A 16854-nucleotide genomic window follows, 5' to 3' on the forward strand; every position below is an offset into this window, starting at 1 on the left:
GAAAGAACTCTATCATTTCCCCCTGCTCTCCCCACCTTTTTCTCCAAGTCTTTTATTATCCAGTTGCTGAATAAATAACAACCAACATCCTAATCTCTATTCCATCTTCAACAAGACCCACAGTGGTAAGTGAAATGATGCCTCAAGTCTATGAGCAATGAAAGGCCACAGGCCAGTGCTCCAGAAAGGGCAAGTCAGACCAACACGAACCTGGCCTCCGCCAGGGAGCAGACACTTGGGATGCAAGCTGCAGCCACCAGCAGTGAGCTCTGAGCAGTGAGCTCTGAACAGCCAGGACTATGCTTTCACCGGCTGGGCGCCTGCTTTCACACCGGCGGGACTTCTCCACGCCAGCACTGCCCCCTGCCGGGCCCATAAAAAGGATATATATTTGCTTTTTTTTTTTTTTTAAATATGTGTGCTTTTTAAAAACTGACTACTAAGTTGGGTTGGCTTTAGCTCAGGCAGCTCCTCTGTCATGCAGACAGCTAAAATGACTGCTAAACTGAAATAAACCAAAATGTGTCAACATGACAACGAGGTGGAAAACAAATTAAGTTCCAAAAAAAACACCATCACACCGAAATATACTTACTCACTTGTTACTCAGTAAAGGACACGGTCTTAACAGAGTCAGAAAAAGCCAGACTAGCTCTATTCCGTAGTGAACATGCTACACTTGGGCAAGTAACTTAACCTTTCTGAACCTCGGCTCCTTAATCTGCACAACGGAAACAACTGCTGCATGTCCACTGGATGCCGTGTGTAAAGCATGAGTGCAGCAGCGGACTGATAAGGCAATGCGAGTGCTCGGCGCATGCCGGAGCCATCTCCCAGCTGCAGGGCAGTCACCTGGAGCAGTTCCAGAATAGCTGCGGACACGCTGGGGAGGGAAGGGGAGCCCAGTGGTGCTTCAGACCCGACTCCGACAGCTCCACGGGCAACACGCTGAGCCCAGAGCTGGGACTGCCGAGCCTTTTCGCTCCACCTCGCTAACTCCTCCCCCGAGCTCCTGGGGCCCTGGGTCCAAGTGACGGCCTCCTGGTGGCACCCTGAGCCTCCCTCACTGCAGCCATCACAGCTGCAACCTGAGGTCGCCCGTGTGCCTCTGGAGGGCGGGGACTGTGCGTCCTTTGGTTCACTGTTGTGCTTCCCATGCCCAAGCACATGGCAGACATGTAGCTGCTGAACAAAGGACTAACCAGGCCTGACCAACGTTTCCATGTCCATTCGACCAATATGCCCAGAGTTGGTCAGAGAGGAGGGAAGCCCATGGGAGAAATTTTTGGATGGGGGACAATCAAAGAAAGAAAGACAAACCATCTCGAAGCTGCTCCATGTCGTCGTCAAACACAGCCTCCTTCAGGGCTGTCTTGTCATAGGTGTTGATGGTGTCCGCGTAGGGGTACAGGTTGTAGTCACGCGCCCGCGGCCCCAGGAAGGCGCGTGGAGGCTGGGTGTTGAGCAGGGAGGTCTTGTTGTCCAGAGCTGTTCTGCCTCCTTCCACCACGTCACTGCCTCCCCGGCCCTCAGTGGCAGGGGACGCAACTCCACCATCCCGGGACACCTGCGCACAAAACACTGTCAGTCCTTTATAGGACTTTTAAAAAACGTTTCCTTAAATTTTCAGAAGCATTAGGAGAGCCAGAGACTTCTCACTTGAAATCTGGCCACTAACAAAAGAACAGTTGTTAGAATTTCAATTTGTAAATATCTACTTCATAAACTGCCTTAAAGGGAACCGAATATGCTTATATTGTCATCTATTCTATCATTAAATTACACGTAAAATCTGTTTTACTTTGAACGTGGGATTAACTTTACACAAACATTTTTTGAGAGATTAGTAACATGAAATTCTGGAAAGTCCCTTGAGAATGAAGGCCACACCCCCATCCCGCTCCTCAGAAACCTGTACCAGCACTGTAGCCTGTTGCTTCCTGTAAAACAGAGGGCTTCCTCACTGCAGCCCGACACCAGGCCGATAAGCCCCAACTACCACCACCAGATTGAATGCGGTGCTGCTGTCCGAGAACCCCTTGCATATGGTCCACCACGCGGGGAGCCAAACTATGGCTAAGGGTCTCTAGCAGTGGAGGACTCAGGATCCCCTACAGGTCGTTCTTCCTATGCATGTTTCTGACTCAGTCAGTCTTTACGCTGGGTCAAAGAACAGGTCTTTTGCCCTCGCCAGTTTGGCTCAGTGGATAGAGCATCTGCCTGTGGACCCAAGGGTCCTGGGTTCGATTCCGGTCAAGGGCATGTACCTCGGTAACAGGCTCCTCCCCAGTCCAGGCCCTGGTCAGGGTGAGTGCAGGAGGCAACCGGTCGATGTGTTTCTCTCACATCAATATTTCTGTCTTTCCCTGTCTCTTCTACTCTCTAAAAATCAATGGGAAAATATCTTCGGTGAGGATTAAACAAAAAGAACAGGTCTTTCACTGTTTTCCAAAAAATCTTTTTTTCTAATAGATTCTGAGTCTTGTTTTCAACAAATGAAACCCCTGGTCCTCTGTCCCTGCCATGCTTCTGACTCCTTCACTCTCTGAGCCCCTTCTCCGGGGCCTTTTGCCGGCGGCACTGGGACAAGAGCGGGCATGGGCTGACTGGGGAACAGCAGCCCTGTCTTCTCCTCACCCAGACATGTAACTAAAGCAAGTGAAAACAGCCTTAGCAGCCGGACCCCTTGTGCTGATGCACGTGCTTTTCATAAATTGTGGTATAATATGCATACATCATTTTAACCCTAAGTGTACAATTCAGTGACATTACACCCATTCACAGTATTGTGTAACCATTATCCACCATGTTAGATTTTGGGCAAAACCTTTTCATCTTTCCTAACCAAAACTCTGTATCCATCATGTACTACTCCCACCCTCCTAGCCTGGTAACCTCTAGTCTACATTCTGCCTTTATGAATGTGACGCTAGGTGCCTCACATAAGTGGAAGCATACAATATCTATTTGTCTATGTCTGGCTTATTTAACTTAGCACAGTATTTTCAAGTTGCATTGGTATTGCAACATGTGTCAGTATCACATTCCTTTTTTAGGGCTAAATAGTCTTCCACTGCACACGCATCACATTTAAAAAATCCATTTATCTGTTGATAGAAACTGGGTTCTCCACCTTTTGGCTCCCATGAACACTGGTATAGAAATATGCGTTCAAGTCCCTTCTACTTTTTTGGACATATACCTAGTGAAATTGCTGGAACGTGTTTGATAAACACCCATCCCAAAAAAGATTGTTTACTAATATAATACTATTGTAAAATACATGCATGGATATGAACAAAATGATTTAACAGGGGTTTTCTCTCAGGGAAGATAATTCATGGATGATTTTAATTTTCTTCTCTTTGTAACTCTCTTCTAAAAATAAAACATTTTTATAATGAAAAATCATTTATAAAGGGAGAGTTTTAAAGAACAAAGACACTCAAAAAACAAAGCTAAACTATCCAAATTCTAATCACTTTTAAAAACAAAAAAATCAGCCCTAACCAGTTTGGCTCAGTGGATAGAGCGTCGGCCTGCGGACTGAAAGGTCCCAAGTTCGATTGCAGGCACATCCCCAGTAGGAGGTGTGCAGAAGGCAGCTGATCGAGGTTTCTCTCCCATCGATGTTTCTGACTCTCTATCCCTTTCCCTTCCTCTCTGTAAAAAAATCAATAAAATATATTTTTAAAAAATCTTACTTTTTAAACTTTGCTTTTTATCCCTGTCCTTGTCTACATGCATGTTTTATAGCATGGGAATCACAGTGCACATACTGCCATATGCAGGGTGTCCCAAAAATGTACACACACACTGTGAATAACTATAAAGGCAGTGTTTATTAAAATAATTTCATTTTCAAAATTGAGCTACCCCGTTAAAGGGTGTATACATTTTGGGATGCACTGTACTTTGCTTTCCTCGTAGTGTAAGCATGTCCCACATAAATAGTTTTTATAACCATAACTAGAGGCCCGGTGCACAACATTCATGCACTGCGGGGAGTGAGGGGGGGTCCTTCAGCCAGGCCTGGGCCCTCTCGCAGTCTGGGACCCCTCCGAAAGATCTTTAGCGCTGCCTCAGAGGCGGGAGAGGCTCCTGCCACCGCCACGGCGCTTGCCAGCCATGAGCCCTGGCTTCTGGCTGAGCAGTGCTCCCCCTGTGGGAGCACACTGACCACTAGGGAGCAGCTCCTGCATTGAGCGTCTGCCCCCTGGTGGTCAGTGCGCATCATAGCGACCCATTGTTCTGCTGTTCAGTTGATTTGCATATTAGCCTTTAATTATAATAAGGTTTAATAAGATTTACTCAACTATTCCCCTTGTACTAATTTTTTAGTTTTTGGTTTTGGCCATTATAAATAATTATAAACAATACGAAAATAAACTACTTTGTGTAAAAATTTATCCTTTTTCTTTTTGCAGAGCTTGTTAGATGCTAGCTAGATCATTAAAGGATATGAAACTAAAGTCCTTTTGCTAAATGTCACTTTACTAAGTTCTACAATGACAGCGACAATCTGCCATGCCGCCACGACATGTCCCTCTTAGCCTTTTAGGCACTAAGTGTTGTAACTTGTACTTGAAACAAAGTTGGCGTCTCTGCTTCTGTGAACCACCTCCCCTGGCTCTGACGCCCATGCGTGAGCGGCTGGCTCCTCAGACGGGTCACTGGTCAAGCTTACGAAGAGGCAGACTGGCTCCCAGTCCCACCTTCAACACAGTATCAGATCTAGCTCAACTTCGTAGTTAAAAACCTGGTCACCAGCGGCCAAGAGGCTGAGTGGTGAACCTCAGCTCCTCGCTGTCACTGCCTCATCTCATGCTCCCAGAGGCCCCTCCTCCAGCGGGACAGCCCTATCTCTGCATCAGGTCGGCTCGGTTCTCCTCTGGCCTCGCTGCTTCCTCTCCAGCCTCCTCTCCTCCCGCCCTGGACAGTGCTGAGGCTTCCTGGCCCAGCTCTCTACTTCTCACTACCACACTTCATTCCTTTCAACTCTCAGCACAGTATTTTTATGCTTTAAAAAGTTGAAAACACTTAAATGTTCCAAAAAACAGGGCACTGGGGACAGGAGTATGCACCTCCATGTGGATTACCACCCAGCCACAAAATTCACAGAGAAGAGGACTGAAGGGACAGCACTCGTGTCCTTTGTGAAACAGGATGCACACTTTGATGCCACTTTTAATGTATTTCTTTTTAAAATATATTTTTATTGATTTCAGAGAGGAAGGGAGAGGGAGAGATAGAAACATCAATGATGAGAGAGAATCATTGATTGGCCGCCTCCTGCACTCCTCCCACTGGGAATGGAGCCCGCAACCTGGGTATGTGCCTTTGACTGGAACCAAACCCGGGACCCTCCAGTCCACAGGCCGACGCTCTATCCACTGAGCCAAACTAGCTAGGGCAATGTCCCTTTTATTTTAAAAATACTCTGCACACACCCCCTCCCCGAAACACATTAATGTATAATACACATAAAGGAATAGAAAATGCACAGTAAAGCGTTCAAGTTCATTATCTCTAGAGATGGTGATTCTATCTGTTACATTTACAGCTGGGATGAGTAATAATACCCAGGCACCCACCTCCTCCCAGAGGCCCCTGTTCCTGCAGGGTGTCTGCTCACTAGGCAGAGCCCTGCCCTGACCCCCAGCTGCTTGGAAACCTTTCCCAGTCCCTCCCAGCGGCCCAGTGCCAGGCCTCTGTCCACTGATGGCACAGAGAGTAGGAGCTGTCGGGGGGAACCCTCCATCTTCCTGCCCCTCCTTTCTGGCTAAGGCCAGCTCCTCGGCAGGGCCCAGATCACATCCCTCCATGTCCTCAGGGGCCCGTGTCCACCAATGGGCCCTCCCCTACACAGGGAGCATTCTTCTCTCTCTGGCCCTTCGGCACTCACGCAGGTCAGGCCTCTCCCATGGGGAACGCCTGAACGCCATCTTCTCTCTCCAGTTTGTTCATTCTTCAACTCACTGTAACCTGTTTCCACTGTCAACCCTGCTGAGAACCATGCTCACAAAGTCCCATGGACTCCTGGGAGAAACGAAACCTGTAAAGTGTGGACTGTGACTAAGTGTAAATTTACTTAAGAAGAACACGAAAGTAAATGGTGGGCCCCTTCTCAAAGAGAAGGTCTTGGCTCTATATCAAGACACTGGTGAATGAGCATGTGTTTTATGTGTTCTAGGTTAACACGGAATTTGAACGTATGTGAATTAAAAATCCAATGGGGTCTGACTGATGGGATCCTGAGCACATGCAGCTTGAACCCTTGGCCAGAACTTCCTCCCGAGAGTTCCCCGTAACTCCATTCACCACACGGTCCGGGCCTCCCCATCCTCTCCAGCTTTTCTTCCAGCTTCTTCCTTAGTGTTGGTGCTCCTTCGGATTTTGCCTTTACCCTTTACCTGGCTGATATCATTTGCTTTTCTTTGGTTCCCATGGAGCAACTAGTCAATCAATGCCCCTCAAGTCTGTCTCTAGCCTAACTCGCTGGCCTGAACTTCCGACGGCCATACCCAGAGGCCTAATGGATACGTCTGCTTGGATACTGCGCAGGTCTTGGAAGTCACATGTATTCAAAGGGTTATCACACACATTTTCCCTCCTGCTACAAAATTTTCTCATGGAATTGCACCAGCACCTACTCATTAGTCCTAGTCAAACCTGTAACTCTTCTATTTTTGCTTTTTCCCTTGGAATAATTCTCCATCTGCCTTAGAATAATTCTCCATCTGAGTGACAGCAATCTTCCTAAAACTTCATGTGACCATGCCACGTCCCAGGTTAAAATCCTTCACGGACTCTCCATTGCCCCCAGCGAAGTCAAGGCAAGGCTGGAAATCCCCCCGAGGTGAGCCTGCCTGAGCCACCTCTGTAGCCGCTTCTCCAGACGTCCCCAAAACAAGCACGCTCCCCCTCTCCACTCAGGGGAAACCACTCCCATCTCTCCACCTTCGCACCCCTGCTCTGACTACAACCTCCTACTTGGCTTTCATGCTTCATCGCTTGCAGATCCTCCCTGGGTGCCAAGACTGGTCCTGGTGGGTCTTCGTGCTGAGCCCGACCACCCACCCCATGCACCACAATCTCCTGCTTATATGTCTGCCTCCGCATGAGATTAGAGCTCCCACTCAGCCACGCTGGTATCTGGTTCAGGCTCAAAATTTTTATCACATCATAGGAACAAAAATATGACCAGCACACACAAAAGCAAACTGAAAGAAAAGGTATTTGAAATTTTTCACAAAGACAGCAAGGGTAACTCAAAATTGCCTTGGGCCTCTAGAAATAATCCTTTCTATCACACGCTAAAAATAACAAGGAAGCTCAGTAATGACAGTGGTCAGTGTTCAGAAGAATCATTAATCATCACTTAATCAATATACAGTTCTCTATTAGTCCGGGGATACTTACAATATCACAGTCCTTCTTGCCATCTCGTTTAATTGGCTCATTCAGATCCTCTTGGCTTCGAAAACTAAACTTTTCAATCGCTTCTGTAACTCCACGCAAAGAACTATAGATTTCTTCAGAGTTCAGGTTCTCTGTATCATAGTCCAGCATGCTAAAGATCAAAATATTTTCTTTCTTAAATTGAGGCATATGCAAAGAATTGAGATGTGTGCATACATTTCTTCTAATAATTTACAGAGTGAGGTAAGTTTTGTTTCTTTCGGTGATTCAGGTGGAATGAAAAGAAGACACCTTTTATTACAGCACCACTGTCGGACAAGTACACACCTTCCCTGTCAAGCCTGGTCCTAACACACTGCATCGCACGCAATTAGAACCAGCGGGAAACAACCACGAGGATGCAAGAACTCAAAGAGTGACGACTGGTGACTGAATGCACGAGGTAATGAAGTGGAAAAATAACCTGCATATCTTGAGCTTGGAAGAAAGTAGACTGGTTGTTACTGGTCTCAAATGTACAAACTTAAAATAAGAGGAATGGGTACTTCAAAGTAAAGCTAGATTACAAACCGATTTCAGAGGAGCAAAGCAAATGACTTCACAAAGCTGGGTTATGCGCACCAGTATCAGAAACTTGTACATAAAATCCTGTTACCGCCCAGCTGGTGTGGCTCAGTGGTTGAGCATTGATCTATGAACCAGGAGATCAGGGTTCAATTCCCAGTCAGGGCACATGCCTGGGTTGTGGGCTCGATCCCCAGTAGGGGGCGTGCAGGAGGCAGCCGATCAATGATTCTTTCTCATCACTGATGTTTCTCTCTCTCTCTCTCTCTCTCTCTCTCTCTCTCTCTCTCTCTCTCTCTCTCTCTCTCTCTCTTCCTCTCTGAAATCAATAAAAATGTATTTCAAAACTAAACAAAACTAAAACACCAACCCTGTAACTTGAAGTCAGCTCCACCTTACCACTGGGCTCCTGAGAGTCTAACTCTGCCATCAAACCCACGAACTTTTTGGGAATATCAAATCCTTGTAGATGCTTATTTTGGAGTTTTATAATAAGAACCGATCTTATAAAGATGAGTCAGTTTCTAGATGCATGTTTAAAATCATCTTTAAAAAAACCAAAAATATCCTTCCCTTAAAGAAAAGTGATTGTCAACTGATGTCCTTTTTAAAAAAATTTAGCATAACTAAAATGAAATAAAGCAAAAATCCTAACCAGCCTTTGGTGTAATACAGTGTATCAACAAGTGGCCATAGGTGTCTAAAAAGTACACTGAAACTGAAAATCCCAAGAACAAAAACCATCAACTGCCCCTCACTAAGAATATATATAAAAAAGCACGGAAAAATACAAGAATATAAAGAAAGCAAAAAGGGAAGGAACACTCAACAAAGACAAGTCCAAACTATAACTTAGGTTAGATGTCACTTGCTTCAAAAAATACCCAGGACAAAATCAGTTACGTGGTCTGTGTGGCTGCAAAAAGTCCTGAGCTACACGGAGGATTGCTGGGACACTAAAGAGTCCTTGGCTGTATATGTATATAAGGAAGCTTTCACTATTACTAAGGACGGCAATCTTTCTGTTCCTCTAAGACAGTGGTTGGCAAACTGCGGCTCGCGAGCTGTGGTTTGCCTCTCTGTTTACTAATGAGTTTGCCGACCACTGATCTAGACTCACAATTCCAATAATTATAGGCTGTTGTTGTTCCTTGTGATTAAACCCCTATCCCAGTGGTCGGCAAACTCATTAGTCAACAGAGCGGCAAACTGTGGCTCGCGAGCCACAGTTTGCCGACCACTGCTCTAAGAGAAATAATGAATTAAGTACCCACTGGCAGGAGCCCTTCCAAAGGACAGCATACTCCACCCTGCACATTCTCACAAGAGGTAAGTTCCTATCTTAAAAACAAATACATTTCCTAAGCCCCTCCCCTGTCTTTTTTTTTTTAAGGCTTGGGCAGGCAAGCAAGACGGGATTTGGACAGTTCTCACTTGGAGTAGTCAGGCTGGCTTGAGGGTGCAACAATGCAAGTATTTTCTAGGCTAGTTAGGTTCTGCTGGAGCGTATGGCCAAATTCGCTCTTAGAGATGGAAGCTAGATGCCTAAAATTGCAGAACCGGCCCAGACAGAACGCACTTTTCTTTTCTGATGAAAGAAAATACACACCCTAACTGTACTTGGCCAGTTCACAAACATGCACATCATCTCAAAGATTGGCTCTGGCGTCAAACAAAAAGGAATGAACCTGAACCTACAGCTAAAATTCCATGTATACACTGACAGGAGATGGGGTAAAAACGAACAGAATTCAAGATTTCCAGTCCTTCTAAATTTCCAACGTTATCTCTCCATAACCTCCACAACACCACAATCCCAGCTTATGTATGAGCAAAAGCATTTATACATCTGGCCAGTACACTGTTTTTAATATATAAAGACTGAATAAAAAAATACGTATATAAGATGTAAAGAGATGCCTTAAAATACTTTGAATCAAAACAACCAAAACTAATAACATAGCCCATGCACACACACATACACCAAAAAGAAAAGAAAGAATGATGGGATGGACAGGAGGAAGTCTGATGATGTTCATCTTTTTAAGGGATGTCACAATATTATTTTCCATATGTCGCTTCAGATGATGTTAACTTTCACATAATTCATCTCATTTTTCTTCATCTGAACCTCCTTAAAATATTTCATTTCAGTTCACATAACTTGAGCATTATAGTAGCCTCTTTTTTAAAAAAGAAAGTAAAGGATTCTGCCAGCTAATGCTCCTCCTTCTGACTGTCAATTACTAAAGCAGGGCAGACCCACTGCAGGAGCCCATGTGCATGACGAGGCCAGGCGCTCCTTTCAGACTTGCTAGCTTGAGGTCTCGAAGCGGCTCCTTGGTACGAAGCGAAAACTTGAGCTCCAGGTGAGAGAGATCATTGTTTCCCTCGAACAGGAAACAGGGCTACTTTCTTGGCTATTTTATGCTTTGGCTTGATTTGTCTTTTTTTCAAATCAGCCCTCATGTCACACAGAAAGAGGAAACTCCGTGAATGCTGTCAGCAGGGAATGTAGACACTGTGGCCCCAACAAGCCACACGCTGAGGGAGCAGCAAGACTCACGCAGCAGCCTCACTCGGAGTAGCCCGCCTGTCCCCGCCCCGCACTCAGCTCGGAGACAGCTCGGGAATGACCCTTAGGGAAAGGCCAGGTCCTGGTCCCTGTAAACCTGTGACTAGAGTCCAGAAAGTTTGACTCAGGAACCTTTAGACGAGCAAGAGTAGCTCCGCTGGCCAGCAGTCACCGACCTAGGGTCAGCCACGCACCCAACACTGAGCCCAACAGAGCTCTGGGCCGCAGGCTGCGAAGGGTGCGGATCCTGGGTGGGGAGGCACACGAGGTCAGGTGGCCAAGGAAAGAGAAACCGGAGACGAGAAATTTGTCTCCTTAGATGTTCTCTGTTATTTTGTAGGGAAAAGAGACTAGGGTATAGAAAAAGGATAACTGTTCCTTGTTATGAAATAAATAGGGTTTTAGTATAGAGCAAAGAGACAAACTTAGATTTCCTCTTAGTTTTATGTGAGCAATAGGTTTTCTAAATGTAAAAGCTCGTCACCTCTCTCCCAATGGTTGCATAAGATACAGGCGTTTGTTAAACATCAGCTGCGTTACTGTGCCACGTGCAAAAGAGGATTCTGGGAACAGTGCATCCTTGGAGGGCATGGCGGCTGGCTAGGGAGACTGGCTGGGTGAAGCTTGGTGCCCATTAGGGCACAGTTTATCGGGAGACATTAAACTGGTCTTATAACTTGAGGCCTGATTAATCTTAAAAAAAAAAAAAAGGAAGTGTAGCGACATGCGTTACTAACGCTGAGAACAGCAGGGACCCTCGGTGTGCCCTGGCCTAACTGTGCCTACCTACAGTAATTGCAGGGTTCGATCTACATCAGAAGTGACTTTAGACTGCATGTTTCAAAGAAAGACGTTTTGCCATGTACAGCCTCGCTGTCACCTTCTCTGCAGCGCTCAGAAGTGAGCTTCATGCTCACTGCCCAAGCGGAGGTCACAAGCCCATCGGACAAAGCACCACCACCGGGCAGTGCTGCCCTGCCGACCACAGCCTTCAGGGGACGGGTTCTTTGGTCTCGGAACCTTACACAAAGCACCGAAGAGACCTGCTGCTTTCTGCAGGAACACCTGGCCCCTGCTCCGTGCCACGGATTTACCATCTGAAGCAGGCCCCTCCCCTCCCCCAGACTCAGCTGCACTGTCCCACTGAAGCAGGGGCTGGTGAGGGTACCAACAGCCCTCCTGCTAGAGGCGGGAGTCCTTCACTGAGATGTAACTAAACGCCCTTCCCTTCTCGGGGCTTCCTTTCTGGGTCTGTGTCCTGAGACTATCACCAGGTGAGCGGACATTACGCAGGTTGTCAGTCCACACTCTCGCCAGCAGGCCTGAGAGCTGAGGTGGCGTTTGGGAAGAGCAGGTCCGACTTGCTCTTGGTGGGAATGCCTTGTACCCTGAGAAGAAAGCTAAGGAAACTGCTGTGCCTGCCTGACTTCACGCATTGCCTGGGCACCTTCTGGGGGCTGAGCACCGCACCGGGCTAGGCTCGCAACAGGAGATGCTGACGACAGGGTCCTCTGTCCTTGTGACATGGGAGGAACCACACTCACGAGATCCGACAAGTATCACGCACCTGCTCTCGCTTCTCACCAAGGCTCTCCTCCTGCTAGTCTAAGCCAAAGCAGGGCCACACTAGAGGCAGCTGAGAGGCTTTCAAAGACTGAGACGACCTTGGGGATGCAATAATATTGTGACACCTCAGACAAGTTTACAGGTAGTTTGTTACCTGGGAGAGTAAGAGCGCCTGAGAGTCTTGTGGGAGGGAGCGGTGGGAATGGAGTTGGGCTGAGAAAAGGGAGGGGGGTGCTTCGATAGCCCATCGGCACTCCAACCCCATAACCGACTGCAGTGATTAGAAGAGGAAAATCAGAAAGAGAAACAAAAAAGGCAAAGGGGAAGGGAGGAGGAAGAAGCTACATTCTAAGTGTCTTAAGTGTCTGCTCTTTCCTTGACAAAGTTCTATCAAAATTCATTGGAGCAAAATTAATACTTCACTACACAGAGACAAAAAACACTTTTTTTGGTTACAATTTGGTCCTTGATAAGACTGTGATCCTTTCCCCCTTGGTCATGCATTTACATTTTTAAATCACAGGAGATTCTGAGTGAAGTGTGTGCACGCGCCTACATGGGAAGGACATTATAGGCACTTAAAAAAATACATGGATATTCCATTTCAGATCATGTAATCAATTGTTTTAGAAAGAACCAAAGAAGGAACTACAGGCCTTAATTCAATGGGACCAAAGGAACTATAGCAGGAAGACTCAGAGAACGTGTCCTTCTGGCCAGAGGCTGGGGTCCAATCAGACGGGAATTCTGAGGCTGCCACAGACCATTTCTTTCTGAAACAGTAACGTCACCACTGGAAGGCTAGGGCGCCAACTGTCAGCTAGCCAGCTCAGAGAAGGGCATCTAGATCCAAGCCCTCCGCTCCTGTCACCTAACGCGAAGACTAAAATCACCTGCGAACACAAGTACTCCTCTTCCCTCGCACAGGGCACTATGTGATCTGGGCTTGCCAGGTGCCCTGCCGGGAGTTCTTACAACTGTTGCAATTCAAGAGAACCAGGGACCTGGGAAAGGCTGGGGCAGCCCGGCTGGACAGGAGACAGGAGGCCAGGGGAGGCTGGGCGCAGGGACAGTGCTCCTGCACACACCGCCCGCTGCGGCTCCTTGCAGTGCTACGAGCAGGAGCACAAAGCTTATCTCCACCTGAGGACAGTCATGCCCCATTTCCTAAGACAAATGAAGTGTGGAGATGAGAGTCCCTGTGCCATTGAAGGGCCTAAGAACTATCTCTATGTCACACACTGGGTCGGGGGAGGGCAACCCTCGGGCCGGAGCTCTGCTCCCTCCTACGGACGGCCGGGCTCCCCATGGACCCACTGTGATTCTATGGAAAGTCCTGATCCTCTGGTGGTGAATGTAAACCCACCGGAGCGACCTGGGACTGCCAGGGGTGGTAGCGGTCACTGAGGCAGTGCCGCTTGGCTCTACGGCATGTCTGCCAAGCACCAGAGTGAGGACTGCCACATACTTTTTATCTTCAAGGCAATGGATTTTTAAAGTCCTTGCAACTGTTTCCATTCAACATAAACCACACTGGGTACAGGGTGTTCAATGATGAAAACTGCAGGTCAGAACTCTCCTCTCCAAATACCCAGTAGTATTTGTTTACTAGATGAGAATAAGCAGTAATTCCTCCCTCACACAGAAACAAGTGATGGAATGTTCCAAAAATTTTAGCCTGTTAGCTATGGTTTATCTAATACTATTGGCTTAATAAAAGTGACTTCTTCACTAGTGATTAAAAAACAACAACTACCAAATTAGATCTCCTTCCACCCCCATCTTTTTAGAATATTTCCTTATTACCACCATGATTCAAGGACAGAATTTTTAGAGAAAGAAATAGTTCATTTTGATAGTCAATATTAGATTGAAAAACAACCAGCACTGACTTCTCCCCTTCAGCGTGGAAAGCCACTGTCATGTATGGCGCGCAGGCCAAGAGAACGGGCGCTTCCAGAGCCCGCGAAGACCGTCTCCTCGGGAGTGGGTGACCGGTCCATTCTCCCAGTGAGTGCAAGAGTTCCTTTCTCTTAGAATTTTCCTGGTAGGAAGTATATCGCCTATTTGAAAATTTCCAGTGATGTGATGCTGTGAGGCCGTTTTTCCTACTTGGGGCAGTTTTAGTTGAGAAAATCATTTCTCCAAATGACATAAACTTGGCTAAGCCCATCTGGCTAGTTAAGCACTGACTAGGGCACATGCTTTTAAAAAAGAAAGAAAGGCCCAGCCGGCGTGGCTCAGTGGCCGAGTGTCACCCTGTGAACCAGGAGGGCACATGCCTGGGTTTCAGGCTCGATCTCCAGTGGGGGGCACGCAGGAGGCAGCTGATCAAGGATTCTCTCTCATCACTGATGTTTCTCTCCCCCTCTCCCTTCCTCTCTGAAATCAATAAAAATATATTTAAGAAAGAAAAAAAGAAACTACTTAACTAAGTAATTCCCTAAAGAAGAATTTTTTAACCAAAAAACCATGTAGGCCACACTTGGATGTTTTAATATAGAAAATAAATCTCTTCATTTCTTCTACTGACCTGTAACCCTAGCAGTAAACATTAAAGTTAAGCCAATTAAGAATGAATGATGATCTGGAAAAAATAAATTAAAATTTTTAATAATTTAGGGATCCATGAGATTAATACTTAGACAATTCTTAGCTTTAATAAATTACGCTAGCAGCTCCCGACAATCTTTTACTTAGACTATTAGCACAATTAATAAAATACTTAATTTGAGTTTTACCTTTTACTTATTACTCAGAGTGTACCACCCTGATAATGAAATAATTAAAACATAAGAAGTATGATCTGTGTATTATGAAAGAACAGATTTCCCATTGATGATGCAAAGTATCATTTCCAGAAGCAACACTTTATAGCCAGAGAACTCTGTGACTTAGCTGCAGCTGCTAGCACCTACTCCGGGCCACTGAAGACAATCATACACTGTGACACATACAGAGATGTTAGCATTAAAAACAAGTGGCCGGCCGAGCCTCAGCCACACCTGTGGAAAGTCAGACCCATTCTCATGAGTTTCTGGTCTCAAATGTCTAATTCGGGTGGCTTGCTGCTGAATCATGACAACAGCCCCAACTTGGAGTCATAACATCAGACTTTAATCTACTTATGGTGCTGGGAGGGGGGCCTTGGGATGAATAAACCTAAGGCAATACGAACAGTAGGGTACTATGACTATAAGCATACAGAACACTTGGTTTCACCAAGAGAAAAATACAAATTTGATATGTACCAAAATATTTATACGATAACCTGAGGAACTGAAGAGAAATTCACTGGTAAGAACAGAGGAGTATGGGAGACTCTTGATCATTTAAAAACAAAAATTTAAAGGCACTTATGTTTTGATTATCTTCCTACTAGAGAGGTAATCCTTAAAGAGAAAGTGGCATACTTGCACTATTTTCTTATCATTTTAAGATCTTGATGTCAGCAACACTTAAGACAGAGCCCCTTAATTCTTGCTGTCAGTGATCCCGAAGACCTGAACTTCTTGTAGATAGCACAGCATGTATGGCGCTGGCAGGGCCAGGCTCTGGCTCTTACCTACAAAGTCTGGCCTAGAGAGTCACTACTCTGAGTGGAGGCCCTGGGGGCCTCCAGCACATGCCAGGTCCCCAGAGCCACCTGCAGACTGCTGCGACCCTGGCTGGGAGGAGCAGCGTTAACTACAGGTCCTGAGGCAGAGCATCTTCTCTTCTCAGCCACGGCCTCGGACTCTATAAGGCCAACGTTCAATGAGTCTGAAATGCTGCTCCAAGTTCAGTTCTCGGGTTCTTACTCCCTCCCCCAGAGCAGCATTCTGCTGCAAACATGAGCCCAGAATGATAGCAGCTATGCTTGGAACGGGCACTGGGCTGCAAAACTACCCCCGACTACATGTGGGCGGGCTCTGAAGGGCTTGTGTAGATGACTAAACACCCTCTTCAAGTGCTCCCACCACTCAGAGAACTGGCGATGAGTTTCTAACGATTTCTATGTGTAGCAGTGCTAAACGTAACTTCTTAGCTTCAAAACCTTTAAGGTACTGGACAGTGCTCAGAGTTAGAAGAATCTCAGAGAACATTCAGTACAAACCACGCGTTTCACTGTAGATGTTGCCCGAGATTATTCAGTTAAGATTTGGCTGAGGACTGGAATCCATGATCTCCTGGTACCCATACACTTTTTGGCATTAAGCTTGATAAAAAATATAAAAATAGGCTACACTTCAGTGTCGTCACTTCTGTCGAATCTCATTACCTTGGAGACAGGCCCCCATGGGAACAGTTGGTGGGTGAGGTCAGGGGGCTGGTCCTGCTACTGTTGTGTCGGGAGGGAGTCCGTCCAATTGTGTTGCTTGGAGAGCCCTGGGGTGAAGGCAGAATAAGTATCATTACTCCAGGGCTAAATACAGGATATGGTCCACTTTTCCGTTGGCCTTTTCACCCACTTGTATATACATGGGCAAAATTTGTACAATCAGGATGATTCGTTTTCTGAATCCTTGGGGCCAATTTTAAGTGCATATTAAACAAAAAATGGATGACTTTCATATAGGCATTCCTGAAACTGAATAACTGATGCCAGCTGTGCTGGAGTAACAGATACAATTGAGCATTTACATCTCTACAGTATAAAAAAGCAGGTAACTGATTGAATAACCTAACTTAAGGAAATGGCTATATTGTCCCGGCCAGTGTGGTAAGCTTAGTTGGTTGAACATCAT

General features: G+C 46.3%; 1 protein-coding gene across 4 annotated transcripts in view; it reads right to left on the minus strand.

Moving 5' to 3' along the window:
• The window catches only part of CLASP1 (cytoplasmic linker associated protein 1), a 273357-nt gene that overhangs the window by 39914 nt on the left and 216589 nt on the right, over positions 1–16854 (minus strand). For 3 of the 4 annotated variants that reach the window (XM_080667648.1, XM_080667647.1, XM_080667649.1), the window contains 3 exons: positions 16389–16495; positions 7423–7573; positions 1321–1567 (listed from right to left, as the gene is read on the minus strand). In XM_080667648.1, coding sequence (XP_080523774.1) covers positions 1321–1567; positions 7423–7573; positions 16389–16495 — 505 coding nt within the window. Of the gene's footprint in view, positions 1–1320; positions 1568–7422; positions 7574–12281; positions 12399–16388; positions 16496–16854 lie in introns of all 4 variants that reach the window. The other variant, XM_080667646.1, reaches the window with a different exon arrangement.

Source organism: Plecotus auritus (genome assembly GCF_963455305.1).
Source record: "Plecotus auritus genome assembly, chromosome: 5".
Taxonomy (NCBI): Eukaryota; Metazoa; Chordata; class Mammalia; order Chiroptera; family Vespertilionidae; genus Plecotus; species Plecotus auritus.